This window comes from Marmota monax, unplaced genomic scaffold (genome assembly GCF_021218885.2).
Source record: "Marmota monax isolate L192 unplaced genomic scaffold, Marmota_monax_Labrador192_F-V1.1 WCK01_AAM20220418_F8-fsc00080, whole genome shotgun sequence".
NCBI lineage: Eukaryota > Metazoa > Chordata > Mammalia > Rodentia > Sciuridae > Marmota > Marmota monax.
The window spans coordinates 6,618,575-6,645,139 of record NW_026694750.1 but is presented as its reverse complement, the minus strand read 5'-3'; the positions used below and the strand labels follow the sequence as shown (position 1 = coordinate 6,645,139).

General features: G+C 52.9%; 2 protein-coding genes across 16 annotated transcripts in view; one reads left to right on the top strand and one right to left on the bottom strand.

Moving 5' to 3' along the window:
• Nucleotides 1-10,088, bottom strand: part of Cep104 (centrosomal protein 104) — a 31,322-nt gene extending 21,234 nt beyond the window's left edge. Inside the window, exons 1-7 of one of the 2 annotated variants that reach the window (XM_046424867.2) lie at nucleotides 9,847-10,088; nucleotides 7,757-7,883; nucleotides 4,076-4,249; nucleotides 3,593-3,731; nucleotides 2,049-2,111; nucleotides 1,685-1,761; nucleotides 365-533 (exon numbers count right to left, since the gene is read on the bottom strand). In XM_046424867.2, coding sequence (XP_046280823.1) covers nucleotides 365-533; nucleotides 1,685-1,761; nucleotides 2,049-2,111; nucleotides 3,593-3,731; nucleotides 4,076-4,249; nucleotides 7,757-7,869 — 735 coding nt within the window. In that variant the 5' untranslated portion in view covers nucleotides 7,870-7,883; nucleotides 9,847-10,088. The remainder of the gene's footprint in view (nucleotides 1-364; nucleotides 534-1,684; nucleotides 1,762-2,048; nucleotides 2,112-3,592; nucleotides 3,732-4,075; nucleotides 4,250-7,756; nucleotides 7,884-9,846) is intronic. The other variant, XM_046424869.2, reaches the window with a different exon arrangement.
• A 137-nt stretch (nucleotides 10,089-10,225) lies between these two features.
• On the top strand, nucleotides 10,226-25,904 carry Dffb (DNA fragmentation factor subunit beta). 14 transcript variants are annotated; one of them, XR_006847180.2, is made up of 10 exons: nucleotides 10,226-10,494; nucleotides 11,147-11,273; nucleotides 15,212-15,400; nucleotides 16,532-16,611; nucleotides 18,637-18,807; nucleotides 19,199-19,291; nucleotides 20,362-20,462; nucleotides 23,043-23,174; nucleotides 24,044-24,276; nucleotides 24,389-24,511. XR_006847180.2 is itself a non-coding variant. In XM_046424483.2 (9 exons), the coding sequence occupies exons 1-9, from the start codon at nucleotides 10,372-10,374 to the stop codon at nucleotides 24,081-24,083; spliced, it is 1,056 nt and encodes a 351-aa protein (XP_046280439.1). In that variant the 5' UTR covers nucleotides 10,226-10,371; the 3' UTR covers nucleotides 24,084-24,531. The 14 variants fall into 14 exon arrangements, 13 of the variants coding, with proteins under 13 accessions (XP_046280439.1, XP_058428737.1, XP_046280440.1 ...); XM_046424483.2 differs by having other exon boundaries at nucleotides 24,044-24,531; XM_046424480.2 differs by lacking the exon at nucleotides 24,044-24,276 and having other exon boundaries at nucleotides 10,228-10,494; nucleotides 24,389-25,904.
• Nucleotides 25,905-26,565: the final 661 nt, after the last annotated feature.

Genomic DNA, 26,565 nt, shown 5'->3' with positions numbered 1-26,565 from the left:
ACCACAGCTGGAGGGGAGCTCACGAGGCAGAGACTGAGTGTGAGGTGTGCGGGGAGGGGTCAGCGCAGAAATGGGAAAGGCCACACTCTCTGCAACAGCAGCGCTGCGCACTGCTGTCCTGGTGCCTGATAAAGCCAGAAATCCACCCGAGCTTCTGAGCACGTCCTCTACCACTTCTGGCAGTAGCAAGGGTCCTGCTCAGCACAGTGGCGGCCACGTGTATCCTCAAAGTGCTCATCCCTCCTTACCTCTCCCTGGAGAAGACCTTAGACCCCATGCCAACCCACAGCTGGCAGAAACCCGCTGCTCTGTTATAACTAAGAGGCCATCCACCGGCAGAGGAGTGGGCTCACAGAGGCAGTACCTTCTGCAGGTCAGCGATAGCCTGCTTCAGTTTCTTGGCGTGATCATAACGCTCCCTTTGGACAGCTTCCCGCTTCCTTTCATCCAACTTGCGGATGATCTGTGCAACCTCGGGGTCTTGGTACATGTCAAAAGCCAAGTCGTCCAGTGGAGAGATATAGTCAGACCTCCTAGGGGAGAAATGCATGTGGCAGGGCTTGTTCCTCTCCAGGGGATGCTGCTGTGGCCGGCGAGCCTTGGTGCTCCATGATGAGCAGTCTTGGAGAAAGTGCCAGCCACCCCTGCATCTGGCACTTCCTATGTCAGGGAGCCAGGGCTCCGAGAAGTCATCAGGGGCCTCTCTGACACCCAGCCCTCCTCCACCTGATCCCCTCAGGCTGCAGCCCTTGGAGATGGGAGGGCTCTGGGGAAGGGGGCCGCTGCCTGGGCACAGAGCTGGCCGGCGGCAAACGGCTCCCGAGCACCTGCACAGACAGCCTACTCCATGTTTTGTGCAATGGTTCAAATGTTAACAACATCCTGTTAGCAGACTCCACTGACACTCAGGTGAAGTGAAATCACACCCCCAAATTATGGACAGATTTGAAACTTCTATTAAAATTTAAAATGTTTCATCTCTTCTTTACTGGTAAGCTGCTGTCAGAGAAGAGGAACCAGTGCTGTTTTGAATTCCTTTTCTCTTTAGACTGGGGCATCTTTGGGACAGGGCCCTATGCTCTCATAAACACTGTGTAAACACTGTGTGCCCAAAGATGCAGCTGGGAAAGAGAAGGTGACGGACGCAGCAGGTGGGCAGCTGTGGGAGGCTCTTCAGCTCCCCGACTCTTGACCCACCAGGGTCTTCCCACTGTGAGGGGGAAAAAAGAGGGACAGCAAAAGTAAAGCGTACTCAACTGTCACTGTGAAGAGTGACCCAACAGGGAGGGGGTGCTGTAAAGCCGCTCTGCCAAGCTGCCCTGGTGTGAATTTAATTTTAAAGAAGCCAAAAAATAAAGTCTTGAGTGATTGATAATTTGGGCCAAATAGTGTCTTTGAATTTGCCTGTGCCAGTGAAATGTCAAAGGACAGAGGACGAGCTCAACAACAATGCACTGTAGGGGCCTCAGCCTGTCTTGGACGTCCACAGCCCAAAGAACTAAAGAACCCGATGGCCTTGCTCTTGCTGTGCATGGAGACAACCCAGTCAGGGGCTCATCCAGCTCCAGACTGCATTTAGACACCTCTGAATGCAGAATCCATTAGCAAGGAGACACTGGTGACTCTGAGGAAGGTCATGCTAGATAGCATCCTGCCAGGGCCAAGAGGTGGGGAAGGCACTTACCCAGCGTAAGTCCCCTCTAGGGCTGGATCCTCCGGGTTGTGCCCAAGATAATGATCAATCAACTTCTCTCTAGAGGTCTTCAGGAGCAAAATGTCTGCTTAGGATTTCGGCACACAGGCACAACATGAAATCCTAACTTCATGATAATCTGATAGGAAGGTCAGCAAGATGTGGCAATCCTATTCTTTTGGAGAGACAGCTAAAATTCTTAAGTAAAAGGTTATTAGACTATGGCTGCTGAAATTATCTGACAACGATTCGCTATATTTATAAATACTTTGAAAATGATACTTTCTGCAATGAAAATAAATGATCCCATTAGAAATACATATTCTTTCTTAGGAATTAAATGGCTCAAACTTACAATATTGCTTTCATCACCAAAATCTGCAGGGTCTCCAATGATATTTACTGCAACCAAAGCAACCTAAGGAGAAGTTAAGTAAACAGAAATAAGCATAAAATAAGTTTAAGAGGCCTTCAGCCCTTTATAACAAATTCTGACTTACACTGTTATCAAATGGGGAGATGACACATACCAAAGTGTGTAAACCATGAAGTGTTACGCTAACATACAGGACATTGTGTTTTTGTTGTTGTTGTTCATACAAAGGATTGAACCCAGGGGTGCTTAACCACTGAGCCACTTCTTTAGCCTCTTTTATTTTTTATTTTGAGACAGAGTTGTTAAATTGTTTAGGGTCTTGCTAAATTGCTGAGGCTTGCTTTGAATTAGCAATCCATCCTCTTGCCTCAGCATGATTGTCGCTGGGGTTACAGGCCCAGCTCAACATCATCCATTTTCAAGTAAATTACATAAATTAGTATTCAAATGCTTACCCAAGTGCCTATTTCAACTGTTTAAAGCATGTTAAAACAATAGTAGCTAAACACTCCCGAAGTCATCACAGCCTATAATAAACTCAAGGTTGAGGTCAGGGGTCATAACCATATGATAAATTTAAGACCATGAAAGGAAAACAGAGATTAATGTGGCTGAGGTTATCGGGTCACTGATCCTCCACCGCAGGGGAGGAGTCACTTTCGCATCACCATCCTCATCGCTGAGAACCACTTTGGCCTCAGTGCCTAATCAGGGTGTTACCTATGAACACAGCAGGTGACATGGAGCAAGCAAAGAAAGGCAGGCATGGCTCTCGCAGTGTCCTGCCAAGTCATGCTGCCACGGTAGCCTAGTAAGCACTTCCAACTTGCTCACTTGGTACAAGGTGTGATTTCTTGGAATGCTTGTATTTTTTTTTTTTATTTTAATTTTTTTCAAGTAGATGGACAATGCCTTCATTTATTTTTATGTGGTGCTGAGGCTCAAACTCAGGGCCTCACACATGCTAGGCAAGTGCTGTACCACTGAGCTACAGACCCAGCCCAAGAATGTTTGTATTCTTGGAGGGGCAGGGAATGTTGTAATTATTTGTCAATAAGACTGCTTTGGACACAATTGATTTCTAATTCATTTATCAAAAGAAAGAGTGGGTGGGAGAGGATTAAGAGTCAGCTGCTGGAGCCAAGAGCCCCCAGGCAGGCCCCCAGTGTCTACCAGAGGTTTGTCTCCTGTCAGCTGCAAGGGTTCATCTAGAACAGTGCTGTCCACAGGGGTGCAGTGCCGGCTGCACAGCCATTGTTTTCTAGCAGACACACTGAAGGAATGGAAAAGAAAGAGGTGGGAGTGATTTTTGTCAAAATATTAACCCACTACATGCAACTGACACAAAAGCTTCCATGGACACTCTTACATTCCTTTCCAGCTGAATCTAGAGCGCTACGGTCATACATTAAAGGTCTTCCTTAGAAGAGAGGCCTGAACATGCAAGTGAGGACACCTGGGCAGGCGCAGGGGCAGGCGCAGAGGCAGGCGCAGAGCTGCAGGTGCAGAGGCGCTGTGCTCACCTGGTTATAGGTGTTGTACTTGTTGATATGGTTCTGGTGGAATATCAGCTTGAGAAACTGCCCCACGGCGTCCACATACACTGACTTGAGCTCGCGGGCTTTGCAGCCAGTCTTCTGGTTATCACAGAGGGAGACGTAGCTGAAAGGCAACACAGTGGAGAAGGCGTCCACTCAACAACAACCCACCCCTGGCTCCTGCTGGACTCAGCAAGCTTAAATAAAAGCTGAGCTTGGGATGGCAGCCTGGGAAAAAGCCCCAGATTCCAGTTAGTGTTTCTGAAAAGCTCTCTACCTGCAAAGCACAACTGGCTGTGGGCATCAGGAGATATGATCACCCGGCGGTTCAGCCCACCCAATCCCTGGCAGGTGTTGGCAATGCCACATTGGACCCAATGTAAGGGGTAATTCACTGATTCTTAAGAGCTCTTAGGTAGACTTGGTCAGGCTAAAAGTCACCATTAAAATTTTGCATTTCATTCTTACCCAAGTCTGCGAAATCGCTCCGCTTGGTAGGGTACAAAATACTCAGGCAAGCTTTCGCTAATATAGAACTCGATTTTGCTTGAGATCATGTACTGGTGTGCAAGCAGCTGCAGCTTTCTTATTCGACACCTCTCTACCATCTGAAGAACAATTTCTTGTGGGAATTGGCAGAATCTGAAAGCAAAGACATCTTTGTTTTTCTGAGCCATGACTGCAGAGTCCCCAGATGCTGTGCTGCCAGCCTCAGCAGGTGAACCCATGGAGCTGTGGGGGCCAAGCCACAGGGCGCAAGAGGAGAGGCTGTGACACTCTGCCCTTCTTGGAGCTTTTTGGGGCAGAGCCAAAGGATGGCCCTGGGTGGTCCATCTGTCAGTTACCCAGCACAAACCCGACTCCTGGCAGCTGTAACCACAGCTCAAGTGGACCTGAGGTTCACTATGGGACAGATGAACCCATCTCAAGGGGCTGAGTAGTGGGCAAGGTAGAGCCCAAGATTTTCCCACAGGAGCTAAGTACTTGATAAACCCCCTGGTGACGGCCTGTGCAGGCATGGAACCTTCAGAAGGGACTTGGAGGGCACACTGGAGTCCAGCCTCTGCTTCCCTGGCCTCCGGGAGCTGGACAGGCTCCTCCAGCCTGGGCTTTTCCCTGCCCCATCACAGGCCCCGAGCAGTAGGCTGAGTGGCCACAGACCGAAACCTCTGTGAGCTAGAATAAACCTTTCGTCAACTTGTTCACGGAATCTGAGGACCTGCCACAAGTGCACCATGCTCTCGGAGAAGCCAGGCTGGGTGCTTCTAATTTTGCTCAGAAGTACACAAGACACTAGGCAGCGAGAAGGGATTAGAGAACCGTGTCAGCCAGCACCGACTTTCAGGTACTGCACGGCCAGGATGGCGGCAGAAGGACCTACATTAGCTAACAAGCATGTGGTAACAGGACCGTGGAGGTCCCCAGGCCCATGAGTTGAGGGATGGGGTGGTCGGGAGTGTGTCCAGTGCCCTGCGGGTGTGCTTCTGGATGTGTGGCAGCCCCGCACCTCACCCAGGAAACACACACGGCAGGCTCTGCTGCCCAGCGCAGCAGCTTCCTGCCGGGTGCCCTCAGGCCCACTGGCCCATAGCAGCAGAGCCTGTTCTCCTGACCAGCACTCACAGCACACACACAGTCCAGAAAGTCCCAGCTCAAGAGCATATCCAATGACTCGGTGTCCCTCTTCAGGGGTTTCCCATTCTTTCCAAATGTCATGCTGCCTGAAGCCACCACCACTTTCTCAAACCCTTCCCCTGTGCCACTGCCCACAGGTCACCGGATGAAGGCCACCATGGACTTCTTAAAGCCAAGTGCCATGTCTCCTCCTCGGCTGTGACCTTGCTCTGCTACACAGTTGCCCACATTGCTCAAACCCTCTACTTGGCTCCAGTGTCCTTGATGCTACCCCTTTCTAGTCCTCCTACCTCCTTAGCTCCCTCCCCTGGTCCTCAGCCATGAGTTTGAAAGGTCCTGTTCACGAGGGAGCCTTGCCCGGACACCACCCTGAGTGACCCACACCCAGTGGGAGAGCCACAGCTCCACACAGACATCTAAAGGCCTGGAGTGTGATGTGGAAAACAAATGCTGACCCCACCTCCCCACCCACCCCAGGGTCCAGGCCTCATCCACGAGCTTCTACCAGGTATCCTCTGTGACACTGCTGGAGAGCCCAGGCCGGCAAGGAGCTGTGGTACGTTTCCTGCTCCCTGGAGACCGCAGTGGGGCATCCCTCCACCTGCCATTAGCTGCCCCTGAACACACTTTCTGTAGTGGTGGTGACAGAGTGTCTGGTCCTGTCTTCAGGACTCCTGGCTGGAAGATATTTTCTTTTGCCTTCTTGCCATGTGCTTGACTTTGGGACAGTCTGTGTGGTGACCAGGAGTACACACATTATTTCCTTTGGAACATGTCTCCTTTCTTCTGAAAGTACATTACTAACATGCCCCAAAAGAAATACCAAGCCACGAGGCATGGTGAGGCACAACTGACATTCCAGAGGCTCGGGAGGCCGAGACAGGAGGATTGCAAGTTCAAGGCCAGCCGGGTAACTTGGCAAGACCCTCAGCAACTTAGCAAGACCCTGTCTCAAAAATAAAAAAGGACTGGGGATATAGCTCAGTGGTAGAGCACCCCTGATGTGAGTGCTGGTCAATCCCCAGTAACAACAACAAAAACAATAGCAAAATAAAAAACACTACTACGTCACTATACAAAGGCATCATAGGCTTCATATTAGTGTTATTGTTATAAATATTACCAACAGGGTAACTATTTATTTGAAAACCTTAAAGTACGTAAAATCACCGAACAGGGCTGGGGCTGTGGTTCAGAGGTAGAACACTCTCCTGGCAAGCGCGAGGCACTGGGTTCGATCCTCAGCACCACATAAAAATAAAATACATTGTATCCACCTACAACTAAAATAGATAGATAGATAGATAAACACACACTGAACAAAAGCAGTCAGCGACAGGACCTCTGTGGAAGGGTAAGGGAGGTTCCCTCGCACTCTCCATCAGGGAACCCTGGGAAGTGGAGGTGAGGCTACTGGCGGGTGCTTCTCCCGCCCTCCTGCCTTGGGCTTCACAATATATTTCTGCCCTCAGTGCCATCAGCAATTGGGTGCTTTTGCATCCCTACCTGCTTTGCTCTATTTAATTTCAACTCCCTCAGGACTTGGGCAGGGAAAGTGAGCCTGTTTTTTGGGTACCCTAAGAAATCAAAGAGGAAAATAAAATTTAATTTTAAATGTGATTTACATTCAGTTTTCAGCAGGACACAACAATATGATTGAATTGCAAATGCCCTACATATTTACAGGTTTTTCAGTTAGATTCCTGTGGATTGAAACAGAGACAAGGACCCTGGAGGTATTGAGCATTAAGCAGGTCCATGGAGCCTGCTCAGCACAGCTAGGTGGTGTGCTGGTGAAAAACACAGGCCTCTTGAACCAAGCAGATGCTTCAAAACAATGTAAGACACACACTCAAATAATAAACATTCTTATAAACATGTACAAATGTTCAAGAGAAATTTGAAAGAGACCCTGGCTGAAACCTGTTGTCACATAAAAGCAATTAGAGGCAAAAATCTTTCCCTGTAGGTGCCTAACCACAAGACCAAAAAAGTGTGCAAACACAGCCTTTGCTCAGAAAAGGGATGAGAATGCATCACCCAGCATGTGGTAGGAGAGGGTCAGTGGTGACGCAGCTCTGCTTTCTCTTCTGTAGTTGCTCACTTCCTGAGTGTGGGCTAATGGTAGAAGGGAAAGGGCCAGCATATCTTTTTTTTTCCCCCTTTGGTGCTGAGGACTAAAATTAGGGGTGCTCTACCACTGAGTTATGACCATGCAGCCCTTTTTTTGATTTAATTTTAAGACAAGGTCTCTCCAAGTTACCAAGGCTGGCCTTGAAAGTGCACTCCTCCCGTCTCCCAGGTTGCTGGGATTACAGGTGTGTGGGATCACACTCAGCCAGGCCAGCAAATAAACGTAAACAAAAAGGAAAGGAATCCCATCACAGAACTAGTCACGTCACACTGCTGCACACTGTGACCACTCTGTGGTTCGTGATGTCCAAGTTACTGAAAGGGATCCATCTGCAGATCAGGAACTGGTGCATCCCCCAGCCCAGCCTCACCCAGCCTCACCTTGGAGACCTCCACCCACTGACAGTTGGTGCGTGGATCATCAGTTCTCGGGCACTGAAGCCATCCTCGTGTCCAGAAGAGCTGACCACGACGAATCCGATCTTGTGGGGCATTCTGCAGGCTTGGGCTGTTTAGAAGAGGGAGACTTTTTTAAGGAATCCACTAACACAACACCTGAGGTATCAGTTCACACTTGGATGATGTACGCAAGAATTAACAAAGCATTTAGATTTCTCCATCATGTTGGAAGAGTCCAGTTTTTCTGTGTAACACTTTTCTTTGGGGGTGGTGCTGGGAATTGAACCCAGAGCCTTAACATGCCAGGTAAGAGCTCTACTATCCCAGCCTTATCAAACACTTTTTATAAATACTTCTGATTTTACTTAAAGTACCACTTAAGATTTTCCCCCAAATTTGAATTTATTTATTCAAGTTTGACCTGTACTGTGAACTGAATTGTGTCCTCCAAAGACATGTTCAAGTCCTACCTTTGCTACCTGTAAATCTGACCGAATTTCAAAACAGGGTCTCTGTAGATGTAACCTAGTTAAAATGAAGTCCCAAGGGTACACCCAATCCAATGTAACTGGTCTTTTTAAGAAGGGAGAAGGGGCTGACGGTGTAAAACAATGTAGAGCTCTTGCCCAGCACATGCGGGGCCATGGGTTTGACTACAGCACTACAAGACAGCAAACCAGCAAAACACACACACACACACACACACACACACAGTGAGGATATCAGGCAATACCACGGGGGCAGGCGCGTGGCAGGGTCTACAGCACAGAGTGCCAGGGACTGCTGGAAACCATCAGAAGCTGGAAAAACAGGAAGGATCCTCCAGAGTCTTCAGAGGATGTGGCCCTGAGGGCACTCCAATTTAGACTAAAGCTCCAGAATAAATTTCTATTGTTTAAGCCATTCAGTTTGTGAAACTTTCTCACAGTAAAAACAAGTTATTTGCTAGGGTACAAACACATTTTTTTTTTTGGAGGGGGAGGGTTAGGAAACCAATAGAACCATGTTAACTAGTTCTCAGTAACAAGCGGGGAAAGGCAACCTATTCACTAGCATAATAATTGCTGTGTAAAAAACGTACAACCAGGAGGAAAGCAGGAGTCTCAGATGCAAGGAGTAAAAGACGCACAGCTGGCTGGCTCATAGGCCATCTAGAACACCAGCCAAATGACTGCTATCATGGCTTTCAGTGAACCTGACCTTGACCTGATTCAATACCACCTGGAAGGTGCCTACTGAGCTGTGTTGGCCGTGTGGCACCGTGTCACTGATCTTAATTAATACACTCTGTGACAGCACCTAGACTCACACATTGGACCTTTAAGTCCAAATACAAGAGTACCTCCACTTTACCATGGTACCCCAATAAATCCAAACAAAGTACTGGCCCTGGAGAAACAGGCAGGAGGAAAGCACCAGCACTTGAAGGGATGTTGCAGCCTCAGTGTGGGCATCTGAAAAGCCTGAAGATCTCTGCATAAACATTCAAGTGTCACATGAGACGCTGCTAGGCTCTGTAAGAGCCACCACGGACTTTGACAGAACCCTGCTCTGTGGTACTGGCTGATCTTCACCAGACACTGCAGCCCCAGAGACAGGAATGAGCAGCCCAGCAAGTGCCAGTTGACACTTCTCCCCAGGCCGGTGACGCTCCTGCTCCCTATACTTAACCTCCAGCCGGCACGATAAGCTACAAATTAGATGAAACTCAATTTAGCGACTTCCAAAGGCTGTGCTAGGAAACAATTTCTTTTCGTTTCTTTTAAAAATTACACAATAAAATAACAACTTTGAGTCAAATAATTGTAAGACTGAAGGGGCTTCGGAGAAATCTGACACTTAGTAAGTAAGCTCTCCCGCCCCTCGCCAAGGCCCAAGTTCAACCTATGCAGGGCCAGAACCACGTTCTTCCATCCTCGGCAACCGGCCCGGCCCGGTCCGCTCCGCGTGCAGCGAGCGCCGGCGGAGGAAAGGCCGCCGGGGCGGGCGGCGCCGGTGCTCCCGCAGGCCCGGGCAGGACCCCGCTGGCCTGCGGCTGCCGGCGCGGCGCGGACGGGAGTCCCGGCGGGTACCTGCGGAGACGCGAGAGCTCGGCGCTGCCGCCCGGGGCGCGCGGGGGGTGGAGCGCGGCCGACGTTCTACGGTCCCGCGCGGGCCGTCGCTCCCTCTGGCGGAGTTCGGGGGGCGCCGCCGTCGCCGTCCCCGGCTCCGGCCGCCTCAACCCCAGGCTGCGGTGGCAGCCGAGAAGCAGCCCGGGCCGCCTCCACCCAGCGCCCGGGACGCAGCCCCGCTGTCATGACAACCGGGCCACTTGCGCCCGCGCGCCCGCCTCCCGAGCCTGCGCCTGCGCACGAGAGCAAGCCTCGGGTTCGGGCGGTGCCTGCGCCTGCGCACGGGGGCTGGCCTCCCTTCCAGATCGCTCCTGCGCCTGCGCACGGGGGCAGGCCTCGGTTCCGGGTCGCGCCTTCGACTTCGCGCGGGGGCAGGCCTCGGTTCCGGGTCGCGCCTGCTCCTGCGCCTGCGCACGAGCGCGCGCGAGAATTCCGGAGCTTCTCCGCTGAGCGAGAAGTGTCTGGTTTTCCGGGATCCTTACCGGGATGTGCGCTGTGGTCAGCCAGCTCAAGACCGTCAGGCTGCGGGCCTTGCGCAGCGCACAGAAGTTCGGCGTGGCAGGCCGGAGCTGCCAGGAGCTGCTGCGCAAGGGCTGCCTGCGCTTTCAGGTCCGCAGGGACTCGCAAAGGGTGCTGGTTGCTGCGCGCACTGTCCAGGCGCGGCCAGGGGAGCGCGAGTCAGCGGCAGTGGGGTCCGCGAGGGCCGCACCTGCCGCCCGCTGCAGCTGGGGTCGTGCAGCGTGTACCTGCACGGCGCTGAATGGCCCCCGCGTCCCTCCGCCCCAGCCTGTCCTTCGGCAGAGCGAAGGCCTGGGTCACTGCCGTCGGGGCATCCCATCCATGGGGACAGGTTTTTTTTTTTTTTTCCCTGAATGGGTGTAGACCCTCGCTGGGAACATGCATGAGCACGTGGGCGGCGGCGGGGAGTTGCTGGAGTGTTGAGGGACCAGGTCCCGAAGACTGGCAGTGAGGCTGTGCGCAGACTGGGTCACGGGCTCTGGGGATGCACTCAGGCACCAGTTCCAAACAGGCTAGCGTTTTACGTGCCCTCGAGGAGTTCGTTTTAGAAGGGCGAATCCGCACTGCAAACGGCTTCCAGTTGGCATGTCTCAGGCACCTTGGCTGTAGTGCCAGTTTGGACGTGCACCCAGACGGTCCTGAACTGGGTTCCTGAACAGCTCGCGCCTTTTGTTTGGGAGGCCAGCAAACAGCAGCTCCTCTGCGCTCTAGCCTAAGCGTCCTGCTCCTCCTGCTTCCCTAGCTCCCCGTGCAGGGCTCTCGGCTATGCCTATACGAGGATGGCACCGAGGTGACTGAAGACTACTTTCCGGGCCTCCCTGATGACGCCGAGCTCGTGCTGCTCACCGAGGGCCAGACATGGCAGGGCTGTAAGTGCAAACCTTGGAGATGGGCGGGAAGCCGCACCGAGGCCCAGTCCAACTGAGTTTTCGGTCCTCTTGCTTGGGAGCTGGGTTGTTCAGTTGATTGTCTTTTTTTTTTTTTTTTTTTTAAATTTAATTTTTTACTGCTAACAGGCAGAGGCTGAGGCTGAGGCTGCAGTTTTGTGGGTATTGGGAGCCAGGGAGAGAGCTGTGAAGGCTGGGGTCTTGCTGCTTCTTTTGGCAGGGCAGGGCGGGGCGGGGCCCATCTGTGTACCTGGCTGTTTTCTAGTAGTGTTTGCTGAGACGTTGTCTGCAGGGCTTATGTTGAGGGCTGTCTTATTGGACACTTGCTCCAACAGGTGGTTCTTTAGGGATATCTGAATTGAAGGCCTGGGGTGTGATTCTTAACTTGGTGGACAGCAAATCTGCACTGTTTGTGTTACAACCCAGCATGGAGAGTTTCTTACCCCTGGTGGAAGTCTCCTTGGAGTGCCAATCCTCTGGGGGGTTCCTCTATAAAGGATATAGAGATGGGTGTCCTAGGAAGGATGGGGTGTTCCCAGGGGCTTAGTCCTGCCTCCTCTGCCGAATGGGAGAGAGAAGCTGAAGAGTTTGTCCACATCTCCAGGCTGCAGGGTAGGGGCTCACTGCCAGCATGAAACATCTGGACACAATCACCATAATGTCACCTGGGATGGCCCTTTGTGGGAGGCAGGAACTGGACACCTCTGGATCTTTCCTTTTCTTCCCTGGTTCCTGGTATAGTTTGAAAAAAAAATGCCACAGGCTGCTGTCTGTGCCACCTACCTCCCAGTCTTTGTCTCCTTTGTCTCTCTCAAGTCTCTCGTGGTTCTGTCTTCTCTCTATCTTCCTTCCTCTACCAAGACCTTTCCTAGGAAGACTTGTAAAGAAATGTTGAACATTAAAAACAAACAAAAAAATAAAAACAAAAAAACCCCACAGTGATTCTCAGGAACTTGCAAAGATAGGAAGGTTCCACGCACCTTTTACCACTTGTCCCAAAGTCACTTCTGACATGACCCTAGCACAGCGTCTAACCCAGGAAGCTGACCCTGGGGCCACGTCTGTGAACTACTGCGATGACTCCTGGAACTACCTGTTCAGTCGAGGTGCAAGGTACTTCCACTCGTCATGATCCTCCTGGTGCTGCCCTTTTATGATCCTGCCTGTCCCCATCTATCGAAGTCATTGCCCCTGGTGACCACTCATATGGTCCATCTCTATAATTTGTCATTTCAAGAATACTAGGTGGATGGAATCGTGTGATGTACGGCTTTCTGGGATGGGTCTTATTTATCTAAGTGTTGAGTGTCAGTGGTCCACTCTTCCCCATTGTGTGACTTGGTTGTACCACAGTTAGCCTCACCTTTCGCAGGCTGGGGGACATAAAGCTGCTGTGAGCAGTCATGCCCAGGTTTTTGTGTGGATGTGTATTTTCATTTCTCTGGGAAAGATGCTCAGGAGTGCAGTGCTAGGTCATATGGTTAGCATGTGTTTAGTTTTTAAAGATAAGAATGTTCACTCCTAGCTGGGCACAGTGGCGCACACCTGTAATTCCAGTGGCTTGGGAGACTGAGACAGGAGAATCGCTAGTTCGAAGCCAGCTTCAGCAACGGTGACCCTGACTCTAAATAAAATAAAAAATAGGCTGGGGATGTGGCTCAGTGGCCAAATGCCCCTGAGTTCAATTCCTGGTACCCCCAACAGCACACAAAAAATGTTCACTCTTGCCACTTTCATTTATTGTTGTATTGGAGGTACAGTGCTAGGACAGTTAAGAAACAAGGCCCTCAGATTGGAAAAGAAGTACTCTCCCTGCAGAGGTGCACTGTTGTAAGTAGGAGTCCTCAGGGATCCATTAAAAACACTTAGAACTAAGAATGGAGCGTAGCAAGCTGCACGATATGAGAGCAGTATACAAAGCCACTTGTATTTCTATCCACATACAGAGGGCAATCTGGAAATGAAATAAGGAAATTAATCTAGTTTATAGTAGCATCAAAAAGAATAAAATACCAGGAACAAATATAACAAGAGAAGCATAAAACTTTGGGCTGGAGTTATAGCTCAGTGGTGGAGCACTTGCCCAGCACACGTGAGGCATTGGGTCTGATTCCTCAGCACCACATAAAAATAACGTATTGTGACCATCTACAACTAAAAAAAGAAAAAGAATTAAAAAAAAAAAAAAAAGAAGCATGTAACTTTTATTCTGAAAACTACAAAACATCAAAAGAAATTTAAGGTGGGAGTAGATGGAAAAGCAGCTCATATGTGTGGATCAGACAAACCTGATACTGGTGAGGTGGCAGTACTCTCCAAACAGGTCTTCAGATTCAGCACAGTCCCCAGGGAATTCCAGCTGCTCCTTTACAGAAGTTGACATGGTGATTCTGATTTGTAATTCATGTGGAATCACCAGGGACTCAGAATAACCTAAACAATCTTGAAGAAGAGCACAGGAGGACTCACGCTTCCCACAGTGGTGACCAAGACCATGGTCCTGGCCAGGGGTGAATGTGTAGATGAGTAGAATGGAGAGCCCAGAAGTAAACGTGGTCACTGTTTCGACAGGGGTGCTGAGAGTAGTCAGTGGGGGAAAAATAGTCTCTTCAGCAAGAGGTGTGGACATAACTGGACAGTCACACAGAATGAATGTAGTACATGCAAAAATCAACTTAAAATGGATTATGACCTAAATGTAAGAAGTAAAACCCAAAACACTTAGAAGAAAACAGGAATAAAACCTTCATGACTTTGGGTTTGGCAAAGGATTCTTAGATGTGATACCGAAAGCATGAGCCATAAAGGAAGAAACAAATTGGTCGTCATAAAAACTAAATAACTCTGTGCTTGTCTTTCTGCTCTTCTTAACAGTGTCTTTTGCAGAGCACATTTTAATTTTTCATGAAATCCAATTTGATGGTTGCTACTTCTCTGATTCTGCCTTTGGTATCAAGTCTAAGAAACCCCATTGAACCCTGGGCCCTAAGGTTCCTTCCTGCTGTGGAGAGGTGGGTCTTGTGGGTTAGTTTTGAAAACTGAACCAGGCTTGACTCCCCACTTGGCCTCCCTGTGCTCCTCTTTAGAATCCCTGGACCCTGTGGCGATATTCTGATAGGGCCCTTGGTGGCTGGTCTCTCTTGACCCTGAGAGCTTGTGGGAGAGCGCCCTGCCCTGGGAGTTGTGCAGACCTCTGCTCCAGGGCAGGAGGGAGGGTTGGGAGGTCTGAAGAGGGGTCTCCAGGGAAGGCCCTCAGAAGGGGGTGGTTCAGTTTAGAAGAGAGGAGGCCAAAAGGAGAGCAGGGGTGCTCAGGAGGAGGTGCTTTCACTCCCTGACACACGTCCCTATGGGGGCAGAGGGCGGGAGCTGGTGTGTAGTTGGCTGCTGGATACAGCCGGCCAGGAGGAGGGCCTGGACCCCTTGAGTCTGAATTCTAGCAATCCCCAGGCTGAGGGATTGAGGCCTGCTGAAGTTGGATCTGGAATGTCCCTGAAGGCACAAGTTGAAGGCTTGATCCCCAGTGCAGTGGTGTCCATTGGTGGGGCTTTGGATTGGATCCCAAGGGTTCTGATCTCATCAGTGGGTTAATCCACTAGGGAGCTCACAGCTGAGTGGGCTCTTGGAGGAGTGGGGCCTAGTTGAAGAGAGTGGTCCTTGGGGGTCTCTGCTCCCTGGATGCCATGAGGTGACAGCTCCACTCTGCCAGGCCCCTGTCCATGATGCTGTGCCTCACACAGGCCCACAGTAGTGGACAGAACTGACCATGGACTGAAACCTGCAACCAGGAGCCGGAAGAAACCTTTCCTCCCTTAAATTGTTTTCTCAGATATTTTGTCACAGAGACGGAGAGCTGCAGCCTCTTCTCTGATCAAGGCTTCCCTGGACTGAATGCATTTCTGTTTGTTCCCTGCTGGTGGCAGATGTGAGTGACATCAGTCGCTTCCTCAGCATGTTTCACGAGGCACAGGCTGGGGTCATTGAAGCTGCACGGCAGCTGCTTTCTGGCGAGAGGGCCCCCCTGAGGCAGAAGCTGCTGGCGGACCTCCTGCACACTGTCAGCCAGAACATCGAGGCTGAGACCCGAGCCCAGGACCCGCCCTGGTTTGAAGGTGTGTGGGCTGGGGAAGGGCCCAGGAGAAACTGGGGTCTGTCAGGTCCTAGTGTCCACAACCAAGAGCTGGTGTGGCCTTTCAGGGAGGCGGGACAAGATGTGCTCTTCCAGAGCCTGGGGAATGTGGGGAAGGCACCAGCAAGGGCTCGTGGAGAGTCGGGTAGCATCCAGGCAGCCTCCAGCTGCCCTTTTTGAATTTATTACTCTTAAAATGTTGAGGTGAAAACGAGTGCAGCATACAGTTTACTGTCTTGGCCGTTGTTAAGTAGGCTTGTCTCCCAGTGTCTGGGGAAGAGTTTGGTTTCAGGACCCCCATGGGACCAAACCCTCGGGATGTGCAGATCTGTTGCCTGCAGCTGCTCGCATCCCTGCAGTCATCCGCCGTGCGGTGGGCCGCATACACAGCTGTCGGTGGGCTGGGGAGTGGCAGAACAACAGGCCTGTGGTCTGTATAGGTGTAATTTTTAAACGCCTAAGACTTGTGGTTGGCTGAAGTACAGATGTGGAAGCGAATGGCATCACAGTCCAGTGGCACTGAGTATCCACTGTCATGCTGCTGTCACTGCCGTATGGCCTGGGGACTCTTGCATCTTGTACCTGTTGAGCCCTGATCCCAGCCTGATGCCCTTCATCCTACTTTCCATCCGAGTGTGATGACTCTGGGTGCCTCCCGTAAGTGGGACCATGCAGGGCGTGTCTGTGTGACAGCTTACCTAGTGAAGCACGCGCCCTCGGGTTTGTCCTCGTGGTGCCTGTGTCAGGACTGTCTTTTTAAGGCTGGGCAGCGTTCCGTTGTGGATAGGTGCATGTGGTTTCTCTTCTACTAATGCACACTAGGGTCATTCCTGCCTTCTGGACTGGCCTTGGAAGCCAATTGGAGGTAGCCTGAGGAGTTGGCACCCATCTTGGAAAAGGAGGGCTGTTTGGGCAGCCAGGCAGAAGCCCTTAGTGGTGTTTGAGATGCCTCAAAACCAAAGACCAAATGAGGCCCTGCATGCCGCCACCCTCGGTTCTCTAGATGAAGCTGGCAGACCATGAGGTCTGCCCTGCTTGGCAGGCAAGCCCAGCCGGGCACAGCCAAGAGGCCCTGGCTGCCCTGGACTCCGGGGACTCTTCTTCATCCTTACAGGCTTGGAGTCCCGATTCAGGAACAAGTCGGGCTACCTACGATACAGCTGCGAGAGCCGGATCCGGAGTTACCTGAGAGAGGTAAGTGCTTCTTTGTTCAGGCCAGCTGTGCCCAGGGCTCTGGGCCCAGGGTGTGGGTAGGTGGTGGGAGGCCACTTTTCTGCTGGTACAGCTCTCCTGTGCCCCACCTCTGAGGCCACTATTGGGTGCCCCAGTGTGCTAGAACCTGGGATGGAGGCCTGTGGCTGGGGTTGCTGAGGCCCAGCAGAGCCACTTACTCCCCCTCTGTTTTGTGTGGACTTCTTCCTGCTGGTGAAGAGCAGAACTAGCCCCTGAGTGTTTCCATGTGGCAGCAAGTTCCATTCTGACTTGAACTCTCCCATACAGATGCCCTTTCTCTCTGTGCCTCGCCCTGCTCGGGCAGCAGTCTCTTGCCAACACTCTGGGGCACAGTGTGGTCATCTGAGCTTGGAGAAGAACTGCAGGGCCAAGTGGCCGCATGGGGCTCTGATGCTGGCTCCTCCCTGGGAGAGGCTTGGCCCAGTGGCATAGGAAGGAGTGTGGACACTCCTGGGCAGCTGTCTGCCTTCAGGAAGGCAGGCCTTGGGTCTGTGGTCCTGGCATGGTCCCTCTGCTGCTCCTCAGCAGATCAGACCTGTGTGACAGGTGGAGTGCAGAGTGGAAGGGGATGCTCCGTGGAGCCTAGTGGGCCAGGTGTCTGCCCCAGGAGCGTGGGCCCGAGCTCTCCAACGCACTGGGCTCTGTGTGTCCATTCAGGTCCTTCCGGGTGGGACAGTAAGGTCTTGGCTCTGGCAGCTTTGTCTGCTTTTGGTCCCTGCAGGCCCGCTCGCTGGCAGGAGTTGAGCCAGCTGTAGAGCAGGGGGTGGGTGTTGTCTTTTCATGGTGTGCCATCCCTGTGCCTATGTGGCTGCACAGACTCTGCGGTCTCTTGGTCATCTCCCTCCACCCCTACCTTGACTGGGCCCTGGCACGCTTGTGGGACTGGATGCAGCTGCATGTGCCTCCTGGTGGTCCTGCTGCCACCAAGGACGCCCTCCTGTGAACACTGCCTGGCTGTGCCCGTGGGTGACCCTGCTGTCACTGAGGATGCCCTCCTGCGGGCATGCCTGGCTGTGCCCTGTGGGTGACCCTGCTGTCACTGAGGACGCCCTCCTGCGGGCATGCCTGGCTGTGCCCTGTGGGGTGTCTCCAGGATACTGTGTGTGGTGCTGCCCCTGTGCTGCCATCCTCTGTCTGCCCACCTGTTGCTCCTGCCAGGAAGGGGCGAGCACCTGTAGGCCTCCTTATGCAGACGATGCTTAAGCATGGGTTTCTTCCATGGTGACCAGGAAGTGCCAGGGCAAGTGCTAGGGCCAGCGGGCAGACTGAGAGGGTGCTCAGAGCTGAGTCCATCTCGTGCCACCGTGACTAGGTTGGTAGGTCTAGCTGAGGCCTGAGGGGTCAGCAGCCTGAGCCACAGGTATGGGTCACCGCCTCCTCTGTCACTTGGCCCTCCTCCTGTGGCCCTGCCCTCTTTTCTGAAGGTGGAGCCAGCTCCCACCCCTTTCTTCTTTCCTGTCTGCATGGGTTTCCTCCCCGCACTGGCTGGTGGAGGGTTGTGTGCTGTCCCAGAGCTGCGCCATGTGGCCAGGCTCCCTGTACCCTTGGTCTGCCTTACTTGCTGACGTGCTGCCATCCCCTGTCTCTGCACCTCCCAAGGGCTTGGTGGCTGGCTGTCCCCGTGTTCCCAAGGAACTCAGTTCACTGGAATGTCAGGGCTGGTCCTGGTGCTTTCCCTCTTCAGGAGAGACCCAGCCCTTAACCATGCCTGCTGTTGGCCTGTCCACAGGGAGGTGGCTGCTGTCACTGTGTGATCTTAGTTCTTATCCAGCCTGGTGACCAGCATGACCATTACCTCCAGTTCATGGGCTCAGTGATTTCATAGCATGGGACAGCTGGGCAGTGGGCAGACCTCTGACCACAGGACTGGGTTTGGGCAGGGTCTAGTCCATGTGGCCAGAAGGGCAGGTCTCTGAGGACCTTGAGGCTTGTAGGTTGGAAGCCTGACAGAGGCTTTGGGACCAGCGAGGCCCTGGACTCTTGCAGGTGAGCTCCTGTTCCCGAGTGCTGGGCGCAGAAGCTCGTGAGGAGTACTTACGGATCCTTGGTGCCATGTGCCAGAGGCTCAGGTCTGCGCAGTACAATGGCAGCTACTTTGACCGAGGAGCTGAGGCCGGCAGCCGTCTCTGCACGCGGGAAGGCTGGTTCTCCTGCCAGGTGAGCAGTGTCCTTCCTTCTAGGTCAGCCCTGGTGGCCTGAGCACAGCTCTCCTTGAGCGAGGCAGGAAGAGCTGAACCCTTGGCTTGCCTGGCACAGCCTGTGGGAAGGGGTGGCCCTCGCATTCAGAGCTGGGAGGGCAGGCCTGTGAATAGCACTGAAGGCATGTTCTCATCCCAGGACTCAGTTCGAGACCCTCTGGCCTGGACAGGGGGCAGCTGCAGGAGCGAGAAGCTCTGGCCTTGGCTTGTGCTGATGTTCATGTGCCCGGAGCCTTGCCATCAGCTTTCTGGGTGGCAGAGTCCCTGTGTGTCAGGATTTGTGGGGGCACTGGTTGAGCTTCACTCCCTGGTGGGGGCATCAGCTATAAAGAATGCTCTGGGCTGCACAGGCACACCCCCGGTTCTGGCTGGGCCACCTCCTGACGGCCAGAGGAGCGTCATTTCACATGGGGTCTGGAGGCTGGAGCAGTGATGCAGTGAGGGTGAGCCTGGCCGTCTGCATGTGCTTCCTGTGTGCTGCTGTCCTGGGCTCCCTTCTGGGACATGAGGCGTGGTCCAGTGTTGAGTGGTAATGGCTCCAGGGCGTGGCATTTCTCTGGGCCCTGCTGCAGCATGGGGGGCACCTGCAGGGGGGCCTCCTGCCATGGCAAACTGCAAGTGCTTGTACAGTGAGTCTCCACACTGGGGCCTTCCTGCTGGGTGTTTCTGACAGCAGAGCTGGGTGGCCAGGGTGGCCTCTGACCACTGGGATTTCCTGTTGGACCATTCCTCATGGCGATAGGTGGTGATGATGGAAATGTCCTCCTTCCCAGCTGGCCAAACATACAGACTCCCAGGGGCTCACTGCACCATTTGCTGAGAGCTCACTCTGTGCCAGGTGCTATGCAATGAGCTGGGGACAGAGATGTCTCCTGCCTCTCTCTTGTCCTCGAGGAGGTAGAGTAGTGGGGGGTGGACAGTTTGCCTCTGCCAGGGCAGAGGTGGCTGTGTGCTGGGAGGCTTCGAGGGGTGCAGAGAGTGGCAGGTGCGGCCATAGTGCTCAGCAAGAGTCCCACAAACATCCGAGGTGCACAAGTGTTGGCCCCGGGAAGGTGGCAGTCTCCACCGCGGCATATTCACCCAGGCGGCTCAGCTTCTGTTGGTCGCAGGGAAAGTCCAAGAAGCCTTGCAGAGCATCATGCAGTGTGGTCCTGCTCACCCCTCCCCAGCCATGGCCCTGGCCGTCAGCACCTTCCCCACTTCCCAGGAGGTAGGGGCAGCTGTGTGTGGTCACAGTGCCCTGAGACAGCTAGAGAAGACTGGTCTACCCAGCGTGGAGACATGTAGGCACATGATAAGACACGTCTCTAGAAGCCCTGACAAAAACCAACTTGTCCCCTTTGCAAACTCAGCAGATAGCGTCAGGGGCAGTGAGGGGGAAAGGAGATGCCCCAAAGGCAGAATTCCTGCCCTGCTCCTGACAGCAGATGCTTCTCTGCCCAGTAGGCTCATCCCAGGGGCTGGAGACCAGTGCAGGGGCTTCATCCTCGCCTCCCCTGTTCTGTCGCCGCAGGGCCCCTTTGACCTGGACAGCTGTGCGTCGAAGCACTCCATCAACCCCTACAGCAACAGGGAGAGCCGGGTCCTCTTCAGCACCTGGAACCTGGATCACATGTGAGTCTGCGGCAGGGGGACCTTTGGGAGTGCCTGTTGCCAAGACTCAGGTTTGCAGACAAGAAGAGCAGCTTGCAGGGGTCCAGGCCCTGCCAAGGAACCTGTGCTCACTGTTGTTGGCTGCCTGGTGTGTGCTTGCTGTGCTGCGTGGGTCTGGTCCAGGGAAGCAGCCCCGTGTGTGCACGTGGATGGGCTGCTGGACAGACATGTTCTGCCTGCTGTCAAAATGCGTGCCTGACATTGAGCCCTCTGCTCTCTGTTCCCACCTGTGGATGGGCCTTGTCTGGCCTTAGCGCCTGACTCCCTGTGGCCTGGTGCTGGGCTCTCAGAGGCTGGTGCCACATGTTGGAACTAGAGCTGTGGCCATGGCCTGTGGGGAAGTTGGGGCCAGCAGGGCCGTTTCCATAGCTTCTTGTTTGCAGAGCTCTTCACAAGTCCTACGTCTCTGGTGGCTGTCAGTGTCACAGATGCCTTCCACCTGGCTGGCCTTCAGCTCTCCGTTCTCTGATCACAGCAGATGTAGGTGCTGGGTGTGCTCTGGGAGGAAGTCGTCCTGCCCACTCGTCATGAGGACTCGCCGAGTTCTCTGCTGGTTTGTTTGCTGGGCTCTTTCTGACACCGAGTGTCCACATGTGGCCCTCCGGACTGTCTTGTCTGCTCTGGAACTCTTCACGCCAGCCTAGAACAAATACAGATGGTGGTGGCGGAAGGCCTGGCCTGAGCTGGTGATGGTGTTTGTGGAGTACCCTTGTCAGTTTCGTTCTCTTTCATAAGATATACATGCTTTCAGTTGTGTGCACTGGTTTTTAACTAAAAGTGTCGATTTTACCAGTGCTCATTAAGAAGATGAAGGAACACTGTCCTCCCCAGCCATAGCCACAGCCTTCCCCTGATGTATGGGGCTCAAGACTGTGTACATGCTTAAATGTGGAAGAGCTAAAAAGCAAGCCACCTGTGAAATAAAAGGGCACCGTCCTCCCATTCACATGTTGTGGCGCAGAAGGCCAGTGGCAGGTCGGAGAGGAATCCAGACTTTTCAGAGGTCTGGCGTCCGGCAGTGCAGGGGAGCCCTTCCCTTCCTGGCAGCTGCAGGGGTCCGGCCAGGGCCTGGCTCCCTCAGCACTCTGTGTCCTTGGTGTTAAGGCACATGTTTCTTCTTGCCTGGCTTACTTAACAGCAGCCCTTGAGATCCTTTTGTGGTTCTAGAGGCTGATTTTCATCATGACTCTCTCGATGCAGGGTTATTGACAGCCCTTGGTTTCCAGAGATGTCTGTGTGGTTGTTTCAAGCCTTGGCGTGTTCCTCACGGTTCTGCGTCACAGCCTGTTTGCTGTGACTGGCCGAGACTCCTCACGGAGATGCTCTTTGCTGCTCCACAGTCGCCAGCTCTCTCAGGCAGGATGGCACTTGTGTACCTTCCCAGGTGCCCTGAGGTTGGCATTTGTCTCGTTAGCCAGGTTAACTGCTTTTTTCATCCAGCCTGAGACTTGTGTTGCCCCATGGCGGTGCTCTCTGCTGGAACACAATCTTTGTGGGGTCACCTGTTCCCAGTGTCCAGCACAGTGTCTGTCGATAGTGGCTGTTTGGTCAATATTTTATTGCATGAGTAAATGGACCTGAGTTTATTGGAGCTGCCCTGTTCTGAGTTTCCTGCCCACAGCACCTTCTCTGCACTTCTTTCGGGTCTGTACTGTGCTTTTCGTTGTTGCCTGAGTGGTCCTTCCTCTCTGCCTGTCACCGCCCTTCAGTGCTTGGAACGTGGGTGCTCAGCTGTGTTCTGTCGTGGCAGCCCTGAGTATCTTAACACCCGAAGTCTGCATCGTCTTCCTCACTCTGGCATGCTATTCTCCTTTTGGTGGTTGTCCCCAGGCAGGACGTGCTCCCTGACCAGAAGGACCAGGCCTGGGGCATCGGCCTTGGGCTTCTCTCTCAGCCCTGGAGGACAGTCTGCACGTCAGCTCCGCCCCCCAGTCTGCAGCAGTGTTCTTCACTAGTGGCCCTGCAGTTCCACACTGTCCAGCCTGTCCGTTGCAGATCATGCCCTTCCTAGAAGTCAGTGCTACCAGCCTGACCTCTGGGGGCGCTGGGGACTGGGGTCAACTGTAGACTGTGCTCCCGAGGCTTGGGTGCTCTCCCTGGTTGGCGGTGCTCTCCCTGGTTGGCGGTGCTCTCCCTGGTTGGCGGTGCTCCAGGCGCATGGAGTGGCTGGAGGAGTGGTCGCCTTGTATGCCTCCTCCCTGGCTGATGCCAGGCTAGGTGGCCTCAGCTGTGGTGACTCAGAGCCACAAGCACAGGAGCCGTCAGTGGGGCTGGGAGTCCTTTTAGAAAGTCTCGAGTTGGAGGGTGGTCCAGGAAGCCCGGCACCCTGCATGGGTTTTCTGAGGCGAGGTGTCTTGGGCAGTCACCTGGCCCCTCCCTGGCCTTTGTCTTGTGTAGGGACAGCGCTGCTCGTCCAGGTATGGCTCCTTGGTGGTGTGTGGGCTGGGTCCAGCACTCATCTCGGGTGGAGCTTTTCCTGTGCACACCCATGTGCTGGCCTGTGGGCTTCTCTCTGGAGTGTCTGTGCCCTTGTTCCCACAGACACCCAGGGTTGTCAGTGGTGCTGAAGCAATTTCACGCTGCTGCTTGCCTGCTGTTCCCGAACCGTGTTGGTTGTGTTCATCTGGACTCTGCCCATGTGACACCGGCCCGAGGGTGGATGACTGGAGATAGGTATGACTGGAGATAGGTACAGATGGTACCTGCCCTTCGTGCCCCTGCCCCTCCCCTGATGCTGAATCCAGGTGTGGCCACGGACCTTAGCAACAGGAGGCAGATGTGGCTTGACAAGTGCTTGCACGTCAGCTCTTGTCCTCTTGATCACCCTTGGGGATGCAAGGCCATTGGGGAGAAGGGCCCAGGCCCAGCTGACCCTCAGGAAGTGCAGCAGCCCTGGGAGGGCCTGCAGGGCCAGCAGGAGACCCTTTACATGGTGGAGGGGCAGCTGACTGGATGGCATGGACACTGGATGCAGAAGGGCCTCCCTCTCTCTACCCAGGGCCCTGGGCACGGTGTAGGCCCCTCGAGGCCCCTCTGATGGCTAGAGTGTGGTGCCCTCGTGCGTCAAACAGTGATTTCTGTGTTCCTGGCAGCTCAGTGCCTCCTTTTTCCTGTTGCTTTCACTTATGTGATAAAGTATTTTTCTTAGCTTTTCCAGGCTGTGGGGTGAGGACACCTTGGTGCCAGATGACCTGTTCACCGTGGTCCCATCTCCTTACTAGATACCTGGTGTTCTCTTGAATTGGTTGCTTACAAGTGAAACAGATTTATACAGAGTAATGGCATGTTTTTTTAAAAAAACTAGACATGTAAGATTAGGACTAGAAAGAGACATACTGAATCCTTAATCCCCGTCCCCAAGGTAGGAAGCAGACATGAGATTGAGGTGGGAGTCAAAGGTGACTTTAGCTTCAGGTCATTTTTAAATTTCCTGCCTTGGGGGTCCATCTTGACCTGGATGAAATGGGACACAAGCCCAGTTGCTGGTGGCGGCTCGTGGTGATGGAGTATGATCAGCTCCTTCTCCCCTGTGTTCTTTTCAGCATTTTGAACAGTGCCCACAAATCAAGTGTTAAAGAGTAAGACGTGCTACACTGGGCGCAGGCTCTGCTAGACAGACCTGCCCATAGGTACCCTCAACTCGGGGACGACACAGGAGTTTGAGCTGGGCTCCTGCAGTGTTGGCTGAGCCCACCTGTTTCACTGCCATGTGGTCCTTCTGGGATGTTCCTGGTGTGCCTCTAGACTCTTAAAAGATCCCACGCTGGTCTTTCCTGTAAGTGGCCAGGCACTGTATGTTTTAGTGACGACAGGCGAGTAGGAACCGTACCACATCTGGGCCATGGCACTGCGTCAGCAGAGTGACCACCTCTAACCTGGCTTTGCAGAATAGAGAAGAAGCGCACCATCGTGCCCACACTGGCTGAGGCCATCCAGGAACAGGGCGGGAGAGAGGTGGACTGGGAATACTTCTACAGCCTGCTCTTCACCTCAGAGAACCTCAAGCTGGTGCACATCGCCTGCCACAAGAAGACCACCCACAAGCTCGAGTGCGACCCCGGTAGGATCTACAGATCCCAGAAGAGGCCAAAGAGGCGGCGGCCTGCTCGAAAGTGCCAGTGACCCGGGTGCCGAGTCCTTTACCCTCCACAAGGCCCAACTGTGCCTAACAATAACAGGTGCGATTTTGTATTTTGTCCTCATTCCAGTGGTTCCTGGAAGAAAACTTCTTCAAATCTGATTTCAGTACAGTTCAGAGTCTGTTTCCTCTGCCAGAGGACATCTTTTGGGTGCTTGCTGGGCGCTTGTGTCAGGGAGTCATGCTGAGCTCTGGCCTTTGGCACTGATCTGCCAGCACTGCATGTGCTCCTGTGGCAGTCTCCACGCTCACAAGGCCCCACAGCTGAGCCTGGCTGCTCCTCTGCCTCAGTTTTGTGCTGGTCTCCATTTAAATGGCAGTTCCATCTCTGGATCCTTTTAAAAGCCTGAGAGAGAGATGTGTTGCTTCTGGGGTAAAAGTCTGGGTTCCCATGTTAGTGCTGTGAATTATTTAAAACTTTCCAAATGTCTCAGTGGGGAATAGCTGAGTGGCATTATGTTGGACCTTGCAAGCTTGCTTTTTTTTTTAGGTAAAAAATGGTTGGATGTCATTAATTTCATGATTTGACCTAATGCATGTACATAGTGCAAAACTGTAATAGCTTTAAGTGTTTGTAAGTGTTCATGTGTAGAAATGGGAAGCTGTTGAGGGCACAGGGGGCTGGCTATGCAGAGTATGACCTATTTTTTTTTTTTTAATATGTATTTTTTTGTTGTAAGTGGACACAGTACCTTTATTTTATTTTTTATGCGGTGTTCAGGATCAAATCCAGTGCCTCACGCATGCTGGGTGAGTGCTCTACCACTGAGCCACAGCCTGACCTGCTGGTTTTTTAAATGTGTGTAGGAAGCTGGATATAGTGGCACACGCCTGTAATCCCAGCACTCAGGAGGCTGAGGCAGGAGGATTGCAAGTTCGAAGCCAGCCTCAGCAATTTAGTGAGGTTCTTAGTAATGTAGCAAGCACCGTTTTAAAATAAAAAATAAAAAAAGGGGGAGCTAGGTCTGGGTCTCAGTGGTTAAGAGCCTTGGGCCTTAATCTCCAGTACCAAAAACAAAGTGTATTATGTGCAGATAATCTGGGAGGAAACACCAAGCTGTGCATGGCAGTGATCCTGGGCACTTAACAGGGGTGGAATGGGTAACAAAGTGCTAATTTCCTACATCATGCATTTGTAATACTTGAATTTTTAAAATGTGTTTTATAACAATTCATAAGGTACTTTGTAAAGATAAATTTCATAATATTTGGATTTTTACACTTATGCCATTAGAAAAAGCAATAAAGGTCTCTCTAAACCGTCAGGAGTCTGCTCATTGGGAGTGACGAGAATAAAGCTGAACTGAGAGGCTGGAGGCCATTAGTGGCCGACCCTAATCCTCCATCTGCAGAGACCCAGCAGTCTCGGAGCACAGCTGTGGTGGAACTGAAGTCCCCAGCTCAGGGTGGTGTCTACTTGGCCTGTCAAGGGCATGAGGCAGAGGGAGAGTTGGGCTGGTAGCCAGGATGCCCGGCACAGGAACTTCCTGGAACTGAGGGTCCCACCTGTGCCGCAGGCTGTAAGCCTCTCTAGTCCAGAGAGGGCTGTTCCAGGTGCCAGTGGGGACTTGCCCTTTGTGGTGGCTCACACCTTCAGGAATCGCCCCTTCCTTCTCCCCTGGGCACACTGAGCACTGTGCCCACCACGTCTTGTGTTTAGAGATGGTTTCTAAGAAGTCCTTTTGTAATAATGTGGCCTCCTGTTGCTTTGGGGCTAGGCCCGCAAGGCAGATGCTTGTGGTCAGCCTGTGCAGAGGGTGTGCAGTGCTCATGGTGATCTTACTATACGCTAGTGTGTTCTGAGGTTTATTTTCTCTAGTGCTTAGTGTTCACATGTGCTGTGGGTTGATTCCCTGGTGTTTCTGCAGGTGGCCCTGCATCTGGAAGCACAATGGCAGGACCTCTGCACTGGGTCCATTTGCTCCA